Source organism: Macrotis lagotis, chromosome 1 (genome assembly GCF_037893015.1).
Source record: "Macrotis lagotis isolate mMagLag1 chromosome 1, bilby.v1.9.chrom.fasta, whole genome shotgun sequence".
Taxonomy (NCBI): Eukaryota; Metazoa; Chordata; class Mammalia; order Peramelemorphia; family Peramelidae; genus Macrotis; species Macrotis lagotis.
The window spans coordinates 345,005,433-345,028,907 of NC_133658.1; the positions used below are offsets into that span (position 1 = coordinate 345,005,433).

General features: G+C 35.6%; 1 protein-coding gene across 2 annotated transcripts in view; it reads left to right on the forward strand.

Moving 5' to 3' along the window:
• Positions 1 to 9,935, forward strand: part of MAPRE1 (microtubule associated protein RP/EB family member 1) — a 41,412-nt gene extending 31,477 nt beyond the window's left edge. For both annotated transcript variants that reach the window (XM_074211884.1, XM_074211885.1), the window contains exons 6-7: positions 185 to 337; positions 2,304 to 9,935. In XM_074211884.1, coding sequence (XP_074067985.1) covers positions 185 to 337; positions 2,304 to 2,360 — 210 coding nt within the window. In that variant the 3' untranslated portion in view covers positions 2,361 to 9,935. The remainder of the gene's footprint in view (positions 1 to 184; positions 338 to 2,303) is intronic.
• Positions 9,936 to 23,475: the final 13,540 nt, after the last annotated feature.

A 23,475-nucleotide genomic window follows, 5' to 3' on the forward strand; every position in this document is an offset into this window, starting at 1 on the left:
CTCCTGAATGTAAATTTTTTAATTGACAAAATACAATCTTGACTCCTGGTCTATTTATTTCTCTTATAGTATACCACAAGTATAGGAGGGGCCATTAATAGATGGGAGGCATTTAGGATTTTTTCCCAGATGTGTTGCTGTCAGACTAATGCCATATCTTTATTTTGTTTTATCTCTTATACAGATCAATGTATTGAAACTCACTGTTGAAGACTTGGAGAAAGAGAGAGACTTCTACTTTGGAAAACTAAGGAATATTGAATTGATCTGTCAAGAAAATGAAGGGGAAAGTGATCCAGTGTTGCAGAGGATTGTGGAGATTCTCTATGCCACAGATGTGAGTTTCTTGTTAGTGGTTGTTGAGTGAAGAAGGATTTAACTGATTTATCTTTGATTTTTCTTTTTCCTTTCCTATTTTTCCACTTTAGAAGGGGAAGGCCAATACCGTGTGTGTGTGTGTAAATATATATATGCATATAGTGATTTAGGCAAGCTCTCATTGGAACTTGATATGCTATAGTGTATGTTTTCAAAATATTTAGTTCTGTAACATTCTGACTTGACACTTAAAACATAGGGTTTTGAATTTTTTCTTTCACAAAAAAAAATGGAAGGAAAATTGCATAGTAGTGACTCCTATAAATACTGCCTTCTCTCTTTTCCAGAGATCCATCCCTTTTAAAAAAAAGAGTAAGAACATAATGCAGTAACTCAAAATTAACTAACATTAAAAAAATGACATTTTATGCAGTGTTTAACTCCATAATCCACCATTTTTGTATCCTTCAGTTTTTAGACAGTTCCACTAGACTTAAATTTTATAATAATTGGGGATATATTCTTTTTTTGTTAAGTCCTCCCCACCTCCCTTTCCCTCTTCTCCCTTACCTCTTAATCCCAGCAAGTCTAAAAATGTTTTATTAGGAGCCATTGTACTAATGATAGAGTCTTCTCTAGAGTGAGGGAGACTTGGGTTCAAATCTTGTCTCTGACACAAATAAGTATTGGGTTCTGAGCACATTATAGGTCAGCAATGTTTGTGTAAAATGGAAATAATAGCATCTACTTCACAGGATTGTTGTGAGACATTTGATCAGTCAGTCATTTTTCTGAACTTTGAAGTTCTTTCTCTTTAGATGTATAAGTGTATCCTACAATTGCTGTTAATTTTAACAACCAGTGGAACTGTTAATGTGATGCTGTTTTCATTTTGGTATACATATGAACTTGGATTCAAAAGAATCAAGTTCAAAGTTTGACTCTTGCATTTTTTTAGTTGTTTTTTTTTGCAAAGCAATGGGGTTAAGTGGCTTGTCCAAGGCCACACAACTAGGTAATTATTAAGTGTCTGAGGCCATATTTGAACTCAGGTACTCCTGACTCCAGGGCCACTGTGCCACCTAGCCGCCCCCGACTCTTGCATTCTTGAATTCTTTGTCATCTTTAGGAAATAGTATTTCATCTCTCTGAACCTCTTTTTCTTTAATCTTGAAATAATTTTTTTTATTGAACTGAGTTTTTTGGAATTAAATAGACATGCAATATTTTTTAAGTTTCTTTTTAAAAAGTTATTGTTAAATTTTTTTCACATTTTTTCTACCCCAGCTACATGCAGAAAGCAAGTCTCAACATTTATTTTTAAAATCTTGAATTCCAAATTCTCTCCCTCCCACCCTACTCCCCCCATTGAACAAGCTAATTACTTGGTGTAGGTTAAAAATGTATAGTCATTAAGACATCTTTTTTTAAAAGTTTTTTAAATTTAAGGCATTGGGGTTAAGTGACTTGCCCATGGTCATACAGCTAGGTAATTTTTAAGTGTCTGAGGATGGACTTGAACACAGGTCCTCCTGATTCCAGGACCTTTTCTCTGTCTTCTGTGCCACCTAGCTGCCCCAAAAATGTATAGTCATGAAACACAATACTACTGCAGTTACGTTGTAAAAGTAAACATACCTCCCCCCACAAAGGAAGAGAAATCTCAAGAAAAATAAAGTGGGGGGGGACGATTGTGCTTCAGTCTGTATTCAGACACCAGCTTTTTCTTTGGGGTGGACAGCAACATTCTTTATCATAAGTCCATCAGAGAAATTGTTTCAATATTTTTTTGCCCACAGTTTCTATTGCTAGCTGTATTTCTCTCTATCCTATTCCCCATCCCCATCTCTAGTAACAATAATTCTTGCAATTCTTACTGCACAGGCTTGTGTGAGAAAATAACTTTATAAAGTGTAAAGTTTTATGTAAATGTGAATGATTATATAGAATTTTGAGTAAAGCTATCTTTTCCCCTTTTCTTTTAGGAAGGCTTTGTGATACCTGATGAAGGGGGTCCACAAGAGGAGCAAGAAGAGTATTAATAACCCATGTACTGTACCAGTAGAGCAGCAACATCCGAATTCTTCACCCCAAATCATGTGCTTAACTGTAAAATACTCCCTTTTATTATTTTTAGAGGACTCACTCACTGGTTTCTTTTCATAAGCAAAAAGTACCTCTTCTTAAAGTGCACTTTGCAGAAGTTTCACTCCTTTTCCAATGGGTTTTGAGTTAGGAGCTTTTATCTTGTGACAGAGCAGTATTAACATCTAGCTGGTTCACTTAGGGATCAAAGAGGCAGACCTTGAGAACTCACTGTTTGGTTGCTGGTAAACATACTGATAAAAGTTGTTTTTATGTAATACTGAAAATGGAAACAATAGAAATGTGAGGGCAACTCACAGAATGGATTAACTAATGTGAACTCTCAGCACAGAACTAAATAAATGCCTTAAGAGTATTTAAAAATGTTTCCATTTATCAAATTATAAAATGTAATGTGACAGGAGATTCTGTGTGCTTCATATTGTGGTTAGAGAGAACCTAACCGTTTACATGGCTGTCTGAGAAGCCCTGTGGTACTCTTTCAGTACTTACAGGCTTAAAAATTGATCAAAATGCAAAACAGATTTATTTAAGAGCTTTTTGGTATTACTCAGTGGTTAAATCCCCAATGAAAGAATAGGCTGGATTTTTGCCTAACAATCAGACGGAGTCTTTTGACTCTGAGATGTATGATTGAGTTGAAGAGCTCAAAATTGTTTTTGTTGAACATTTCTGTAGTAGTTTTTTGATGTTACTTTAAATCTTCTGTACATTGATTTTTTTTTTTCTTGGAAAGCAAGATGTGTCCATTTTTATTATCTAAAACTTGCTTTTGGAAAGCAAAATTGCTTCCCTGAAAATTATTTTTACATGGGAGCAGATTGTCTTGTTTTCTATTCTTCTTGTAGCTTCATCTTTTACACTTCCCTTTCCTTTACAGTCCCCTTTTGGGGTCTCTTCTTTCTTCCCCTTAAAGCATGCTGCTGAGAACAGTCATACCATGGGCAGATGATCATGCTCCATGTTCTTTCTGGACCTCTGGTAGAGGGGGAGTGATCTGTGAAGGCTGAGATTACCTTGTGATCTGTACAGCTTGGGTTTTTATTTTTTTGGTACCTGCTGTCCACAGCCTTCACTGTATCTGAATAGTAGTTGCCAGTGCACTAATCTCCTTGGAGATAAAATTCATTAGAGTGTGTTACTAAATGTTAATTTTTTTTTTGCAGAAAATACAGTACCATGTCTAATTTAAATATTAATATTTAAAATATTTCATTCCTAAACACTCCCATCTTTTTTGCTTTGCACCTCAGCCTGTTTCATCCCTTTTGTTTGGCAGGAACTTGCCAGAGTTCTCAGTTAGCTACTACTGAGATTGATCAGTTCTGATGTGCTTGTATCAATTTGTTTCTGGTGGTAGATTCTGGTGTCCTAAAATGTGTGTAGAAGGCAAGCATTTATGATAAAATTGTTGTGTAGTGCATGATCTGTGTGGAATTCTGAGGAAAACCCAAATTCAGTGAATAATTATAATGCCAAAAATGCAAGTAACTCGCCATTGTTAAAATACAGTGGTGCTATTTCTCTCTTGTGGCCTTTTAGACTTTTGTTGCCCTAAAAATTCCATTTTACTGGGAAACCATATTCCACCTGGTCTTTCTTGACAGGGTTTTTTTCTACTTTAAACAGTTTCTAAATAAAATTCTGTATTTCAAGAGTGTCATGTCTTCTGAAATTTGTCATGCCCTAGTCTATTAGACTCAAAATGTAAGATAATGATAATCTCAAGACACAGTTCATCTGTTTTAAATTGTGGACACTTCTTTTGTATCCTTTCTTTCAACTAGTTTATTGTATTTTCAAATTCTTTTGTTTTCCATATATTCTTTTTCTTTTTCATCTTAAGTACACATCTCCTGTCCTTGAATCTTTGTCAGACTAGATATTCCTTATTTTCTTTACAAAGACAAATATGATAGACCCCTCATTGACTGTCAGAAGAAATTTTTTTTTCTACTTCTCTTTTGGGCATGTTTTAAGTAGCAAACAAAACATATTAATACAATAAAATATTTTCCTCATGCTATAAATTTCTCAGGAGTAGCTTCAAAGAAAAGTTTGTTACATTAATAAACATGGTATGAACTTAAATGAGCAAAGGACAGCCTGTTCTTATCCTTTTTAGATACTATACACAATTATTAGTGATATGTAAATACTGATTGTTGAAGATTGTAGCCTGGGCCCATTTGTAAACATGAAAATCCTTGTAAATATGAAGAAATATCTTTCTAAGTGTGTCACATTATTTGTGAAGGAATTTCCCATGGATGATGAGAAACAATAACTTCATTTAGGAACATACTGGATTCATTGGGGGTGATCCATCTAGTGTAAATGATTGCTTTGGAAAGGTGTAAAACTAGTAATTTAGGTTTTTTGAAGTGTGTTGATTGAACTGAATTTATGTAGTTGACACACAATCTCACTTAACTAGTTTGTATTTATACAGTAAACTTTAATAAGCAGTTTGTGTTCTTGGCATATTGTAAACTGCCTGAGTAGTCCATAGGGAAACTGCTCTTTTGTGGCTATCTTTCCACCAAGACTCACTCTTTGACCCTACCAGATTATTGGACTTTGATGTCATCACAGTTGCTTCAAATCTAATCTGTTGAACTCTTACTTATTCAAGGAGGAGCTTTCCATGTCATAGTTTATCAAATTGTCCCACAGTAAGCCTTGTTATACTTTCAAAGTATGTTTTTCAGGAAAAGTTTTTGATTTCTGCTTGGTTCAATTACTCACTTTTTTCATGCTTTAATTTGGATAATTTTGACTTCTGTTCCTTTCTCTTTAATGTTTACAGCCTGAATTACGTAACTTCTGGGATACTTCTACCTGAAATCCTATGATGTCCCCGTTACATTTTTCTTATAGGCAAGTGTAGTCAGATGATGAATATTATAATTTTATTGTTCAAGATTTTATACACTTTATTTTTAAATAACAAATTTGTGACATCAAAAACTTAATTTTTGCTCTAGGTTACTCTCTAGCATGTGAGCTCAACAGACTTAGATAACAAGTTATTTTACTTAAGATCCAATAAAGAAGAGTAAGTCTGCAAAAATCTTTTTTTTAACAAAATGAATTCATGACATAATGAACTTAAACACATGTAGTTTATTTTGTGCATTCTGAAGCAATCTTAAGACTAAATTGCTGGTGAAAACAGGGTGATTTGTTATATTTTGCAGAATGATTTCTATAGCTTGCTCAATTGGAGTAACTATTGCCACCAAACAAGAATCTGAACCTGAAATAATGTGATGAGTCGTTTTGTTTTTTTTAGTACTTATTATATTTGTTATTTTCTGTGTTCTCACCTATTGGGGTGAAGATCCTAGTGAGTAAAATCAAACTTTCCTCATTTGTTACTATAGCAGATTTTTGGAAAAAAGGTTCTGCTTCCCCAGTTTCTGTAGTTTTAACACTGCTTTTCTTCATGTTCTTTTCAATGATTTTCTCTGACAAATTACAGATATCTAAAACTTAAATGTGAAAGTCAGAAATGAATTTCCCTCCCTTCTGTTTACCCTCTATTATTGACTATTTGTAGAGCTGTTAGCTTAAATAACTTTTTACATATAATTTGAGAGGAAGCCCTTGGCTTGGATGTAATGTCTTATTCTCCTGACCATAGTACTACTAGTGTTCAGTAAGTTATATTGTGTCCGAGTGAGAGGGTTTGAATTAGATGACCTTTAAGGTCTCTCTCTTTCAGCTCTAAATTTGTGATCTGTGGTAAACTAATTCATATTCTTTGAACTTGAACTCTGATCTACTAATTTAAATAAGACAGTAAAGAGAGCACTCCCAATTTTAGGTATATTTAAATAAATCTCTTGGTCAAACTGTTATGATTGTGCAAGGTAAATAGCAAACAGATTTTTAAGGATTCCTGATGATAGTCTCCAAGAACACACAATAATTAATTGGTTGTAAAAATATATAGTCTTTGCCCCAACACTAACATTTGAAAACTTGAGTTCCCAACCAAAGCTCAAAGCTTTTTTTTTTTTTGGTAATTAGTGTATGAAGCTAGAATATCAAAACTAGAGAGGACTTGGAGAACTTCTATCATCTCCCTTAATTTATAAATGAGTTGCAGGTTCATAGCATGATCACATTGATGGAGAACTGGTTGGAGACTGGAAAACCAGACCAGTGCTTGTTTTCCTATAGCATGCATTTTCTTTCCTGAATTATCACAAATCATACACCAAAATACTAGAATTTAGTGTGTCTTAGTGTGTCTGTGTTTTCTGCTTTTATTCTCCAAACTTACTGAAATGGGGAAAAAGGTCCTTAAGGACTGAACTCTTTCCTTACCAGATTTTAGCAAATAAAATTTCGCTTCAATTTGATGCAGGTGACCTTTTCATAGAAAAGTTTACTTTTTTGGTTTTATTAAGTTACTTATTTTTATGAGCTATTTAGCTGCTTAGGGAGTCAGATGGGAAATGGTTGGGAAAGACAACTTCAGGACTTAGCTTTGTAGTTAAGGGTATGATGTCCATGGAGTGGACAAAGGTTGTGAGTTTAATCTGTTGGTTATCTTCTGTTCAGGAAGTTTCTATTATACGGGAATCATTGAAATAGTACACTTCTATAAAATTAAGTTTCTGGTGAAAAGTTTTGATCAGAATGGTAATGTTCTTATTACTCTTGACAACTAATAATTTGAAGTGGTCATAAAGCTTGAAGTCTAAGTCTTGGGTATAGAAGAACAAGAATAATTTTAAAATGAGTAGTCTGGGAAGTGAGAAGACTTATTACTATTAAAGCTGAGAGCATAAGACCTAATGTCCAAAGAGCATGTTAAAGCTAGTTTAAGTTCAAGTTTTCAGAAGAGAAATAGGAAAGGAATACAGAGTTCTGTCAGAGTCCTTATTGAGCTAAACACCTGAGTGAATTATGCGTAAAGGACATTAAAGTGAGATAAGAGCTGGATTCTACTTGATGGAAATAATGTTACTGTATCATTTTGTTCAAGTCATGTTCCCAAACTGGGCCTTAGTTTTCTTTTTTCTGTAAAATGGAAAGGGTTGGGGTTAGATCATCCTTTGTGTCCTTTTCTTTTCTAATATTTTTTTTTAGGTTTTTTTCTTTCTTTTGCAAGGCAAATGGAGTTAAGTAGCTTGCCCAAGGCCACACAGCTAGGTAATAATTAAGTGTCTGAGACTGGATTTGAACCCAGGTACTCCTGACTCCAAGACTGGTGCTTTATTCACTATACCACCTAGCTGCCCCCTTTTCTAATATTTTTAAAAGTTCTGAGGTCTCTTCCATTGCTAACCACTGGGATTGTTCTCTTGTGGGTTGCCTAGATATTAAAAGAATTTGAACTCAAGTCTTTTCCCTAACCTTCCTAGTAAACCCATAAAGGGCCTGAAAGAACATGTTATTTGTCATATTCAAATTTATATTTAATTATTTAAACTTTAATGCATTTCTTTGTTATGTTCAATTTTTAGAAGTTTACAGATCATTCAGAATTCTCAGTCTTTTGATCTTTTGCACCCTTTTGAAACAATGAATTAATTTTCCCCTGGATCTTCAGGTGTACTTAATTCATACTTTTGACTTTAATATACCTATTCCCTGCTATGAATACTTTTGAAGATTACCTTAGACTAGAGGAATTACATTGAATTAATTTTTTTTTCTTTACCCAGAAAGAGGGTATTTTTGGAGGAAGGAAAGCTGATGGAGAATGGGGACCATGGATGGAACTACATTAAAGATTTTATTTCTTATACATCTGGGTTTAGAATTCTTTGATTTTGACTAAGGTCCTTGATAATTTAGTGGGAAAAACTATAATATGAATAAGGAGATTTGGATTTGATATGAACTGATTGTTAAATTTCAAAATTCTTAAGTGATTTTGGCAAAGCTCTGGACCTTGGTTTTTGTAAAATGGACTAGATTTCCTTGGGATTCCTTTTCAGCCCTAGAATAATAGTAATATGAATTCAAATTCCCTTGTTTCAAAGGAAAAAAAAAGATAATTTATTTGTTACTACTTAGCAGTTTGACACATTATCTAGGTCTTGTTTAAAGATTTTAAATAATGAGTAAATCTTAAAATTCACGAATTAAAACTTGAATAGATCTCATTGACAACTGATGATAACATTGTTTGCCATCCTGAATTTGAATGTAATACTTAGTATTTTGTCAGATCTGGTTTAGATTTTGTTTTACACATTTTTTCTCTGAACACTGTATTTAAGGGTCAGAGTGACTAACAGTTGAGGAACAAATGATAACTAGATATTTAAGTTGATTAGAAGTTCAGTCTTGAGCTCATAGACTCTAGAATGAGGGAAATTGAAGTCCTTCCTCATTCTTTAGGCATACTTAGAGTATAGTCACTTTTAGTGACTTAATTTTCTTATTCTAGCAGGTACCTTTAGGTGATCAGTCCTTTGAGCAAAAATGAAAAAAAAGTAAGTGTTTGGTTAACTTATTTATGTCTTTTATTTTTACATTGCCTTTATTTTTTTATGTATTCCTCTCCCCTAAAGAGCAATTCCTTATGACAAAAGATTAAAAAAAGGGAAGGGTATAAAAAGCTTGAGAGAACTAACATTGAAAAATTTCAGACTGACAATGTATATACATTGTTTCACATTTGTATTTCCCAAGAAATTGGGGAGATGCCTTTTCATATCTTTCCTCTTTGGGTCTAAACTTGCCATCACAATTTAGAAACAGTTTTGATCATTTTGTTCTTGTTGCATTAACATTATGTCATTGTTTTCCTTGTTTTGCTTACTTTGTTTCAGTTGTTTTTCACATTTTCCATTGAATTCAACATGTTCATGTGCTATAACTCATTTAATTTCTTCCTAATTTCTGGATATCTGCTTTGATAATACAAAAATTTCTGGTATAAGTATATTTTTTTTAAATAACTGATCTAGACTGAACAGTTGGTCAGTATTGAAATGGGAAACTTCTCATGAAGTAATAAGTTCTGTTATTTGGGAGTCTATAATTTTAGGTTAAATGACCATTGGGGAAGGATATTTACTGTTGAGGTGATTCAGTTGATGAAGAATTTATCAAGGACCTACTCTGTGCAAATGTCAGACTGTGGGAATACAAGAAAACGGAACAATTCTTACTTAAAAGGACCTTATATTTTAACATGCTCATGTTGAGGTATGAGTTGGACTGTTGGCCATTGAGTTCCTTCCAACTCTTAAGATTCTGTGTTTTTTTAAGTGACTTCTGAATAATTTTTTTCTTTCTAGTTTTATCAAAAAACATCAAAATTGCTTTGAGGTAATTTATTGACTTTTAGGGTATGTAATAATATTTTCTACATCATTCTGTGATTTAGCAAGTGATGAATGCTTATTTTGTTAAAATTCTTTTCTCTGTCTCTCGTTTGTGTGTGTGTGTGTGTGTGTGTGTGTGTGTGTGTGTGTGTGTGTGTGTGTGTGTGTTTAGTAAGAGCAGCAGCAGGGAGTTGGGGAAGGAGAGGATAGACTGATCCTAAAGGAAATTCAAAAATTGTGAATTGATGGAGATAGAAGGTAATGATGCAAGTTCATAAAAATCTGAATAGAAGTAATATCTTTTGTTGAAGCAATGTGAAGTTGCATTTCAAAATGCTGATTAAAATATTATAATCTTTTTATTAGTACTTTCTTTTCCTTTCTACATCATTTCTCCCTCCCATCCCCCACCTTGTCCAGAAAACTATCCTTGGTAACAAAAGGTAATAAAAGAAAGTGAGAAAGAACTTCATATAACTAACCGAGTCATCAACTGAATTGGATAGCATGTGCCATATACCAAGACCTATAGTCCCTCTTACATGGATAGAAAGAAGGGAGATGCTTTTTCTCAACTCTCCAGGACCCAGAAAATTATTACACTATTTTATATTTTTGTTCCTTTCATTTAGGTTTTTTACTTATTGTGTATATTGTTTTCTTGATTATTCTTCATTCTGGATTAGTTCATATAAGTCTTCTTATTTGAATTCTCTGTATTCATCACTTTTTAAAGTGCAGTAATATTGCATTACATTCATGTACCCAAGTTTGTTTAGCCATTCTTTAGGTCATGGAACCTCTTTGTTCTTTGTTACATCAAACAGTGCTTCTATGAATATTTTGGTGTATGTGGGACCTTTCTGTCTTTGTCCTTCTTGTGTCTCTTAAGTAGCCCAGGTCACATTTTAAGCATGATTTCAAATTGTTTCTAGAACATTGGACCAATTCCCAGCTCTGCAAAAGGTTTATTAAATGGTACCTGTCTTGTAGTCCTTGCAGTGTGAAATCAGTCATTCTTTTGTCATCTTTGCCAATTTGCTCTGTGAGATCAAATTATATATGGGCTTTTGGTCTTGTTAATAGCTTCCAGTTCTTCACTTGAACTATTCATACCCTTGGGGAAAAGTTCAATGATAATATCTTGGATATAAGAAATATTTAATGTGATTTTTTTTCTCCTTTGATTGACAGTTTAAGGACATCCATGATTAGATTGGATACTTACAGGAGATGGGAATTTGCAGTTAGTTGCCACTTATTTTCCAGAATATAGCAAAATTTTGTATATACTTTGACCTGGAGAATATTATGTTATATTGGATAAAAGCCTGGTCTTTGAATTATGAAGACTTCGGTTCATATATTATCACTACTTCATATTAGCTATATGGTTATGGACAGGTCAAGGAACATTACAGTCTTGCTGGCAGTTGCCAGCAAGTTCCACTGTAAGTTAAATGGAAGTTACTGATCCATACAGGAGTCTGCAGTTTTAAAATGGCAGATCCCAATTGCTTAGAACTTTCATTCACATCATCAACCCTATCTTTTTTTTTTTTAGGTTTTTGTAAGGCAAATGGGGTTAAGTGACTTGCCCAAGACCACACAGCTAGGTAATTAAGTGTCTGAGGCCCTATTTGAAGTGAGGTACTCTTGACTCCAGGGCCTCTTAATCCACTGCACCACCTAACTTTTTTTTTTTTTAACTTGATAGATGGAAGTATTTAGGTTCCTATGTGTTATATTCTCACTTTGTAACTGTTGGGTTTTAAATATCTTGGATGAGATGTTGTTTTGCTACATTATTCATTGATAAATAATATCACTCATGATTTGGTTTGGCACTGTTTTGTTTACTTTTTACTCATTTTTCTTTATTAAAGTGATATGGAGCACCATGAATTAGAATGAGATGATCTCTCAGTAATTATTCTACTTTTGGTTGCCAGGGATTAAATGGTACTAAGGCATACATTTCTAAAATTGTCTTTACTTCTTTACTTCCTCTCACTAAGTGCTGTTAGCTTCCCAATTCCAAGGAAGGATTGGGACATAAACAAAAGGGTGTAGAAGTGTGTTGTCTTTTGGTGGTTGGTTTGGGTAAGCTCTACATACTTGAACCCTTTGTCATTTTCCACTTGTTGCACATGTTTGTACACATAGTCCTATAAGATTATTTGTGTTCATTTCTCCTTGAGATAATGTCCTGTAATTCTGATAGTCATCCTTTATAATCTGTAAGTTCACACTTCTCATATCATCAATAAAAAACAAATCGCTCAAATATAATGAAAAAGTTCCTGTGAGTGTGCTTTTGTAGCATTCTCTTCTAGTTTTGCCCTGTGGAATCTTTTTCCTATTTACCCTGATGTTCCTCCAAATGTAACCAGTCTGCTATAGCCAAATGATAGCTAACAGAGTTCCATGGTGACCTCATAGAAGGACTGCTTGGGAGTAAGAGAGGGAGCTGCTATGATGACTTTAGCTCAAAGGACAGTTGCCACTCAAATGAACAAGCTCTTTTTGCAGGGTCCAGCAGGATTAGTTGGTGAAAGTCACTTAACAAATGGTGAGTAGAGAAAGTGGATAAAAATATTAAAAGTAAAAAGAATATAGAAACTTGAAAACTTTTGTTCATGATAACGGTCAAAGGTTGAATAGGAACTAAATAAGCCTCTGAATCAACTTTGACCTCCTTTGTAGCCCAGGTTGAGGCCTCTCAGTTCTCCATTACAGCTGTGCCCCTTTTAATTTCAGCTGAGCTCCCATTGCTGCTAGGCACCCTTTCAAATTTGTGTTTCTGTCAAAGGCCTCACTCAAAAGTTAGTCTAATCCCCTTGTTCTCTTTAATGAGAAGGTTGAGGCCTTTTTCATCTTTTTAAAAAATTTCTTTATATCCTTTCCTCCTTCCCAGATATAACAGAAGAAGGGTATTCATCTTTTCTTGGGGTTAATTCTTCCTAGTATTGTCCTCCATTTTATCCCTTTCATCTCCTTGAGGACCTTGTTCCTTTAGTTATTCTTACCTATGTCATCAGCCTCTGACCCCACCAAATCTACTTACAAAGATGTACTGGTTTTCCTCTTTCTCAAATCTCACTAGCTTTTACTTGATTTAACTTTTCTAACTTTTATCTTACTCATTTCTTTTTACTATCAAACTTCTGGACTGAATTATCTAAATTTATGCCTCTAATGCTACATTGCTTACTCTCTCTTTAGACCTCTGTGGTCTGAGTTAACTCTTTAACTATTCTGAAATCATCTTCTTAATAACTCCTATTTGTCAATTCATTGACATTTCTTAGACCTTATTTTACCTTTGTGTAAACTTTGACACTTTTAACGAACCCTTTAATACTTGAAAATCTCTCCTCCCTTGACTTCTGGGAGCCCATATTGTATTCTCTCATTGACTACTTTTTTATGTCAGTTAATTTCTCTCTTTTCTTTATCTCATTTGCCCATATCACTTCAACATCACTAGTATGGACTCTGTTTCCACTCCTTTCTTGTGCCCTTCAAATTTTCTGCTGAAAATCCCTACCCTTTGAGATTAAGCTTTGCTGCCAATTTTTTTATGACCTGTGGGACGACTTTAAACTCCTACCCTCCTATTTCTCTAGCTTCAGACTTATTCATAGCACTTAAATACCTCCTTTACTTTTATGTCACTTTTGTGTTCTAAGCAATTTATTTGATCTTCTCTTCTGTCCTGTCACCATGCCTCCTTAAATGGAGAGCTCCATGAATGTAGGACCTGTGTGTTCATATCCTTGATGCCTAGCACAATTGAATAGAGATGACTGAAGTGCCTTCCACACAACAGGTGCTCAAAACATGAATGAATCTGAAATCTATACTTCTTGCTCTGAGTTCTTACTTAAACTTCAGTCCCACATTTTTAACTTTCATGTGTTTGTGTGTGTGTGTGTGTGTGTATTTAGAATCCATTTCCTTAGCATTTCCACTGTTACTTATTTTGAAATCTTAATTCATGCCTGGATACTATAGTAACCTAATTGATTTCTCTCCTTTCTCCATTCCCTCTCCCCTTATTTAATCTGCCTTTCACTGGCCTGTCAGCTTAATTTATCAAAAACCTTCTGTGGTTCTTACCTACTAAATACAATTGAGTTTTTAAAAATCTGACATTCAAAGTCTGACCTTTCTAGCCTACTTTCTTTTTTTTAGCTTTTTCAAGGCAATGGGATTAAGTGGCTTCCCCAAGGCCACACAGCTAGGTAATTATTAAGTGTCTGAGGTTGGATTTGAACCCAGGTATTCCTGACTCCAAGGCCAGTGCTGTATTCACTGCGCTACCTAGCCGCTCCCCTGTCTAGGCTACTTTCTTGATGTTATTTCTACTAGAACCCTCTTAAGGAGACAAACCAGTTTTTTTTCCTTTTCTCTGAAAATTCCTTTATTTTCCTGTTCATACTTTTGCTCAACTTTGTACCTGGATTGCTTTCTTTTCACTTTAATCCTATTTAAACTTCCAAGACCCAGATAAAATGTTATTCCCACTCCCTTCCAGGAATCATTGTTGGTACATCCTTAATGTTCTGCCTTGAGACCTTGAGATTTTTGTTGACTTGAATTGTTATGTAAAATCTTCTTCCCAGAAAGATTGTAAGCTCTAGGAGGACAGGGACTAGATCCTTTTCTTAATTTCATTCTTTCTATGATGGTACACATAGGAGGTGCTCAATATTTGTTGATTTGATAATTCTAATAAAAATACCATCATTTGGTATTTTTTTCCATTTTTTTCCCATTGGAGCACATTTGTTTTTTTTCCCCCTAACAATGAGATAGGTTCCCCTCATCCATCCATTCTTGAACTGGTCTTTCTTGGGATGTGGTAGAGGAATATGAATCGACTGGAGTGAGGACCTGTTTTCAAATTTTAGCACACCTGGTTGTGTTCAAATCCTTTAACCATTGTGATCCTGTTTCCTCATCTGTATAATGATATTATATCCAATCTTTGAGGAAACCTTCAATTTCTTGTCCTCTGACCCTTGAATTCAGTTGTATTGTGAAGAAATCACTTTATCTCTTTAAACATTTGTTTTCAAGTCTTTCAAAAATATTCAAATGTGAAAAGATTTGACCCTTTTAGGAAAGCCAAATTTAAGAGAACCTGAATCTAGACTAGAACCACTTCCCTTCCATGGCTGTGAATCAGGATATATAGGAGTGAGGTATGATAACATACTGTCTACTCAGACTGTTTGAGAAGTTTCTGATCAGAAAGGTAAGTCCCTGATTGAATGATATTTGGAGTTGGCAGGGATTATAGACTTCTTCCATTTCTAGCCATGAAAGAATAAAGATGTATAAATTGCTGGTGTGTGGTGTAATGGATAGAGTGCTGTGCCTGGAGTCAGGAAGACCTTGAATTCAAATATGACCTCAGTTCAAATATGAACTACTTGTATGACTCTGGGCAAGTCACTTAGCTTAACAATGCGCTTCAATTTCTTTATCTTTAAAAAGGGGGCATGATAATAATACCTACCTTGCAGGAATGGTGTGAGGATAATACTTGTAAAAATATTCTAATGAGGAAAGCAACATATACACAACTATATACAAAGAACTATATAGGATAAATTTGAGATAATCCAATGGGGAATCACCAGAAGTGGGATTCAGAATGATTTCTTGGAAAAAGTAGATTTTTATTTGTCATTTAAAGGAAATCAGGGAGCAGAGATGAGGAAGGAGAGCATTCCAACCAGAGTAGACAGACAATGAAAATGCCTGAAATTGAGATGGAGAGTCTTGGGAAAAATGGCACACAAGGACAACAGTATTACTTGATTATGAAGTATATGAGGTGATGGTGGTATAAAGTTTAAAAAAGACTGGAGTGGTGAAAGATTGTGTGTGTGTGTGTGTGTGTGTGTGTGTGTGTGTGTGTGTGTGTGTGTGTGTAGCAGTTTATGAAGGGCTTTGAATGCTAAATAAGACTTATTTTAATACTGGAAGTGAAAGGGAACCAATAGAGTTTATTGATTTGGGTGTGACATGGTCAGTCCTGTTTAAGAAACTCACTTTGGTTATTTGAGTGGAGGATGGACTGGAGTAGGGTGAGACTTGTAGGAAGACCAAGAAGCATTGTCTTTAACCCAAATCCTGCTATTGTCATAGTCTAGATGATAAAGGCGTAGACCAGGGTGGTAGACAGCCATCTGTTAAGGTATGGAAAAATTGCAATCTAAATCAGTTTAGGGAGCATCTATAACCATCAAATTATGGATCTAAAGATTATGTTTTAGTTGAGGTAACTGAGTGGGAAATCTTCACCAGAATTAAATATGGAGCATGTACAGTCTTTGAAGTGAAGATGCTCAAAGTCTCCAGTTTGGGATTGTTAATGACTTTCATTTTCTAGATTCTTTTTTTAAGCGTACTTCCCACATATGTAGCTGCCAAATGACATAACTTTTTTTTTTTGCAAGGCAAATAGGGTTAAGTGGCTTGCCCAAGGCCACATAGCTAGGTAATTATTGTCTGAGGCCGGATTTGAACTTGGGTACTCCTGATTCCAGGGCCGGTGCTCTGTCCACTGTGCCACCTAGCCACCCCGAAATAGTATAACTTTTAAGTTCCTAAAAATAGTTATCAGAAACTTCTCTATTATATGCCAGCAAAACTGAATGTCAGTACCTTCCTCCAATAAAGCTCTAAAAAATTGCAGAAGGAATAATTAATACTAAAGAGAATTAGCTAAATTCTACTCAGGCCAGGACTTAACAAAAAGACATCAAGAATTGTGCAGAAGCTTTAAATAGAAACAAATTAGGTTAGGCATATAGGAAACAACTTAGTCCCTCACATAGGGAAGTCCTGGAACCCTATAGGGGGAAAAAAAGTACTTGAGAAGTATTCCTGAGGTACTCTGTCTGAATTACAACAGGATACAATCAGATAATACTACAGAAGGCAGGGCCTCCTATTTACACTCATGAGGAGGCAGAACCTATCTTTACCTACCATAAATGCAAGAGCAGAATTGTACTGAAGGCAGTTACTGCATATCCTGTCTTTCTCTGCCCCCAATCCAGACACTGAGACTGGTAAAGTGAGTAAACCCAAAAAAAAAAAAAAAAAAAAAAAAGTGACAAATAATGAAGAAATGACCTTGGAATGAGATGCCCAATGAGGTAAACCCTGAAGAGAATAATTCCATAAGTCTTCATAGAGCCTCAGAGAAAAAAATGCCATGACCACAAAGCCTTTATGCGATACCTGAAGAAATCACACAAGTAATACAAAATGTTAGGGGAAAAAATGGCAAGAAGAATTAATACTTTAGAACAGATGGTGGGAACTCTTGCCTGTGAATGTTCTGTAAATTAGAATGTCAAATAAAAATAAGACCTCTCAGGAGTGGCTAGGTGGAACAGTGGATAGAGGACTGGCCCTGGAGTCAGGAGTATACCTGAGTTCAAATTCAGCCTCAGACACTTAATAATTACCTAGCTGTGTGGCCTTGGGCAAGCCACTTAACCCCATTTTTTTCTTTCACGGCTAGGTAATTATTAAGTGTCAGAGGCTGGATTTGAACTCAGGTATACTCCTGACTCCAGGGCCAGTCCACTATACACTACCACCTAGCCACCCTTTGTCCCCATTTCTTTGCAAAAAAAAACCCTAAAAAAAAAAGAAGAATTGAAGACTATAGTGCAAATAGAATCTACTGGTCACTTTCTGGAAGAAATCCCCAAATAAAATATTTCAAAAATGTCATAGTCAATATTCAGAGCTTCCAGGTCAAAGAAAAGATAGCCAAGAAGAAAAAGTTCAAATACTAACAGACCTTAGACTGACTCACACAAGGCTTAGCAATTCTCACTGTAAAAGAAGGGATAACTTGGAATAAAGTAATTCAAAAGGCAAAAGAAAACAATTACATCCAAGAAAGGTAAATAAGAAGGGCAGGGAACTTATGTTTGATGTTCTGTTTTGAATTATTTAGGCCATGACAGAAATAGAATGAATAAAGAACTATGCTGCTTAGGGAGATCATGCTCTTACAAAATGGTGAATGAGATTAAAAGTATTCAAACATTAATAAACAGATTTGGGACAGGCATTCCAAGGATCTCATTTTCATCTGAACTGGGCAAAGAAAGTTGAACACAATTATACACATATCTTGGTACAGAAATAAACTCAAGGAAAAAAAGAGGTGAGAACAAGGTTTTAAGAGGGAAAACAGGATATGCAAGGGAATATTTTTTGGTTTTTACAAGGCAATGGGGTTAAGTTACTTGTACAAGTTGACACAACTAGGTAATTATTAAGTGTCTGCCCACCTAGCTGTCCTGCAAGGGAATAATCTTAAAACCTCCAATGTCAGGCGTAACATGAAAGAAATGAAAAGGAATTATAGAATAAAAGTCTGGAATCAGGATGAGGTGAGGGAAAGAGAAGAGGCATAATAGAATGGAAACATTACTTTATGGATCACAAATAATAAGCAAACTACAGCAATGTTATTTGCAAGGAGTACACTTGAAACTCAAAAGATTCATATGAAGTCAAAATGAGGAACCAGAAGAAAATCTGTTTTGCTTCACGTGAACTGAAAAAGGCAAGTGTAGCAGTCTTTTTTGGTGAAGGCTAAATATCGATGAAATAAACTGGGAAATGGTTTGCTTAAAGATACCATTGCTAATGAATCAGTATTGTGATATTTATGTGTACTGAACAACATAGCATCTTAACTTGTTATGGCTCCATCTGGTGTTTTCTCAGCAAAGTTACTGTTGCAGTTTGCCATTTTCTTCATATTATTTTACAGTTGAGGAACTGAGGCAGACTGGTACTTGGCCAAGGTCTGAGGCCAGATTTAAACTCAAGAAGTTGTCTTCTTGACTTTAGGCCTAGCAATCTTATTTATTATATCACCTAGCTGCCCCAAAGTAAAATTTTTGGTTGTTCAGTCATTTTAGTCATGTCACATTCTTTGTGACCCTATGTGGGATTTTCTTGACAAAGATATTGGGGGGTTCTTCTATTTCTCCAGTTTATTAAGGCAAATAGAAGTTAAGTGACTTGCCCAGGGTCACATAGCTACTAAATGTCTGAGGCTAATTTTGAACTTAGGTCTTCCTAATTGGGTTTGACATGCTACCCACTGTACTATATAGCTGCCCTATTAATACTTAAAGGGAAGGTTAGTAGGTTTTTTTTTTATCTTTTTCAAGGCAAATGGGGTTAAGTGGCTTGCCCAAGGCCACACAGCTAGGTAATTATTAAGTGCCTGAGACCAGATTTGAACCCAGGTACTCCTGACTCCAGGGCCGGTGCTTTATCCACTGCGCCACCTAGCTGCCCCGGAAGGTTAGTAGGGACAAGCAGACAACCAAAGTACAGTTTAATAGGGAGGAATCTCACTGAAAGGTCAGATCTAGAGAAACTTAAAAAACTAAATGAAGTTAAAGATCTGACTAGAGCTTTAGATAATTTAATTATTATAAAACTGGTGATTCTAAGTGGGAAACCCATATTCTTTTTTTCAACCTTACATGTAAACTTGAAAAAAATTGAACATGTATTGGGTATAAAAACCTCACTAGAAGCAGAAATAATAAAAGCCAAATATATTTTTTTAAAGGTTTTTGCAAGGCAAATGGGGTTAAGTGGCTTGCCCAAGGCCACACAGCTAGGTAATTATTAAGTGTCTGAGACTGGATTTGAACCCAGGTACTCCTGACTCCAAGTCCTGTGTTTTATCCACTACGCCACCTAGCCGCCCTAGCCAAATATATTCTTACTGATTGCAATGCATTAAAACTGTATTCATAAAAAGGCCTTTGAAAAAAGAATTTAAATTAACTGAAGACTAAAAATCCAAAAGAAGAGTGGATCAAAGAACCAATCATAGAAATAACAGAAGACTTCATGAAGGAAAATGGTATGTCAAAACACATCAATAAAAGAGAAAGAACAAAGTGGTGAACACAACCAAAAGCTCCACTTGGGACAAGTAAAAAAATCTTGAAATAAACAATGAAGTAATTCTGAAAATCCAAAATGACATTGGAATAAATAAGCTTGGAGTTCATATTTTGAAAAAAAAAGATAAATAGGTAATCTGAGGTTTGTTTTTTTTTAGCTTTTTGCAAGGCAAATGGGGTTAAGTGGCTTGCCCAAGGCCACACAGCCAGGTAATTATTAAGTGTCTGAGACCGGATTTGAACCCAGATAGCCTGACTCCAGGGCTGATGCTTTATCCACTATGCCACCTAGCGGCCCCTGTAATCTGATTTTTTTAAAAAAAGGAAAATCATTTCCTGCATATGAGAAATTTAAAAATTTCACATTTAAAGAGGAAATGAAGCTATTAAATTATTTTTGTTCAATTATATACCAGCAAAAATTGATAGATGAAGTGGATAAATTTTTTTTTATTTTTTAAACATTTTGTTTTCCAATTATATACAATAGTAAATTATACCTGTCATTTTTTTTCAAGGCTCTGAATTCTACAATTTCCCCCCTTCCCTCCCCCCGAAGGCTGTCTGACAGTCTCTACATTGTTTCCATGCCATACATTGATGTAAATTGAATGTTTATAAGTGTAAACATAAGAATAAATATAAATCCCCTGCCCCCCAAGAAGATGGGGAAACCTTAAGAATAGAGAGAGAGAAAAGAAATTGTACTTCAGTTCTGTGTTCAGATTCCAATGGCTCTGTCTCTGGGGTGAGTTCCTTTCTTTATCATAAATCCACCAGAGAAGTTGCTTCTATATTTTCCCCACAGTTGCTCTCACTAGCTGTACCTCCACTCTATTCCTCCCCACTCTCATTTATTCTGTTCTTTCTCTCCTTTCATCCTGGCCTTGTCCAAAAGCATGTTGCATCTGAGTACCTTCTCCCTTGATCTTTCCTCTGTTCTGTCACCTATTCACCCCTTCCCTTCCCCCATTCCCCCCTTATCCCATCCCTTTCTTGTCATTTTTCTCTAGAGTAAGATAAGATTCCTCATCCGATTAAGTGTATGGTGTTTCCTCTCTGAGCCATTTCTGATGAGAATGAAGGCTCACTCATTCCCCCTTGCCTTCCCCCCCTATTAAAAAGCTTTTTTTACTCTTATGTGAAATCTCTCAGCTTCTTCTTCATCTCCTTTTCCTTCCTTCCAGTACTTTCCCCCATTGCCCTTTGACTCCATCCCTTTACCTCATCATACCATTATATTCCACTCCTTCCTATGTCCTATCTATATATGCTCCTTCTAACTGCTCTTATAAATGAGAAAGTTCATATGACATCAATATCTTCTTCCCGTGCAGGAAAGAAACAGTTCAACATCATCAAGTTTCTCATAGTTGGTCTCTTCCACTCCCTTTATGGTTCACCAGAGTCCTGTACTTGGGTATCAAACTTTCTGTTCAGTTTTGGTCGTCTCTTTAGGAAAGTTTGAAAGTCCCTTGTTTCATTGAAAATCCATCTTTTACCCTGAAAGGATGTTCAGTTTTGCTGGGTAATTGATTCTCTGTTGTAAACCAAGATCTTTTGCCTCCTGGAATATCATATTCCAATCCCTGTGAACCCTTAATGTAGATGCTGCCAGATCCTGTGTAATCCTGACCATGGAGCCTCAGTAGTTGAATTGTCTGTTTCTGGCAGCTTTTAGAATTTTCTCTTTGATTTGGGAGTTTTGGAATTTGGCTATAATATTCCTGGAAGTTTTTCTTTTGGGATCCCTTTCAGGGGGTGACAGATGAATTCTTTCAATTTCTATTTTACCCTCAGCTTCTAGGATCTCAGGGCAATTTTGCTGTATTATTTCTTGAAAAATGAAGTTTAGGCTCTTTTCCTAGTTGTGGTTTCCAGATAGTTCAGTAATTTTCAAATTGTTTCTTTTGGATCTGTTTTCAAGGTCAGTTGTTTTTCCAATGAGATATTTCACATTTTCTTCTAATTTTTGGCTTTTTTGGAAGAGTTTTATTTCTTTCTGATTTCTTAAAAGTCATCAGCTTCCTTTAGTTTCATTTTGCATTTGAAGGAGTTACTTTCTTCAGAGAGCTTTTTTTATCTCCTTTTCCAGCTGGCCAATTCTGCTTTTTAAGGCATTCTCCTTATTTGCCTTTTGATTTCCTTTTTCCATTAGGCTTAAACTGGTTTTTAACATTTTTTTTATATTTCTTTCACCAGGCTTTTGATTTGGTTTTCATGATTTTTCTGCATTGCTCTCATTTCTCCTCCCAATTTTTCCTCCACCTCCCTGAATTGCTTTTCAGAGTCTTTTTTTGAGCTCATCTACAATCTGAGCCCATTTTCTATTTTTCTAGGAGGTTTTGGATACAGAAGCTTCGATTTTGTCATCATCAGAGTATCTTTTTTGATCTTCCATAGGATTGAAGTAATTCTCTATGGTCAGATCCTTTTTTTTTTCCCTGTTGTTTACTCATTTCTTCAGCCCAAGGCTAATTTACAGCACTTCTAAGGCTTTGGTTTTTTTTTTTTTGGCGGGGGGGGGGGGGGGGGGGGGGGGGGGGGGGGGGGGGCAGCCCACTGGGACCTTTATTCTTCCAAGGTCTTAAACTCTCTAGCCTGTGCTTTGATATGTAGATGACCACAGCACTGCCCTCTGCCCTGAGGATATAAAGCAGAATACAGCTATTTTAGTAAGGAAGCCTAAACTGCACCTTGAGTCTGAGTATAGGCAAACTGCAACCTGGGTAGAGTGTAGGCAAACAACAGAGTCCTGCCCCAGGAAGAGCAGAGAGATCTCTGCAGACTTCCCTTACCATCTCTGGGGGTGCAGGATGCTTTCTCCCAATTCTTGCTGCAGGTTCTGTGGTCCGTGCTCCTCACTCCACGCTCACCCAGGTGCAGCAGAGTCTCTCCTCTCCCCTTTAAGCTGTTGCTGCTGATCTCTGGACTGGGCTGGACTGGGCTTTGCTGAGCTTGACTGGGCTGCGCAGTGGCTTTTTTTCCCACCCCAGGTCCTGGTGAAGCACACCTTTCCTGTGGAGGTTCTAAGTTATCTTGGACTGGGAAATGTATCACTCAGTCTTTGTGTGGGTTCTGCCCCTCTAAATTTTGGCTAGAGCCCTCTGAAGTGGATAAATTCTTAAAAAATATAAAATGCCCAGATTAACTGATGAAATAGATTATTATTATTTTTATTTTTAAAAATTTTTAGGGATGGCTAGGTGGTGCAGTGGATAAAGCACTGGCCCTGGAGTCAGGAGTACCTGGGTTCAAATCCGCTCTCTGACACTTAATAATTACCTAGCTGTGTGGCCTTGGGCAAGCCACTTAACCACATTTGCCTTGCAAAAAAAAAAAATTTATTTTTTAAAATTTTGTACAAGTGATTTTTTTTATACATTACTAAAATATTGTAAAAGAAAGAAAAAAATGTGTTTCAGTCTGTGTTCTGATACCATCAGCTCTGTCTTGGGTGGATCACATTTTTTTAAAGATTTTAATTTATTTTGAATTTTAAAATCTTTCCCCCATCTTGCTTCCCTCCCCCCCCACCCCCAACAGAAGGCAATTTATCAGTCTTTACATTGTTTCCATGGTATATATTGATCCAAATTGAGTGTGATGAGAGAGAAATCATATCCTTAAAGGAAGAAACATAAAGTATAAGAGATAGCAAGATCAGACAATAAGATATCAGGTTTGTTTTTTTTTCTAAATTAAAGATAATAGTTCTTGGTCTTTGTTCAAACTCCACAATTCTTTCTTTAGATATAGATGGCATTCTTCATTGC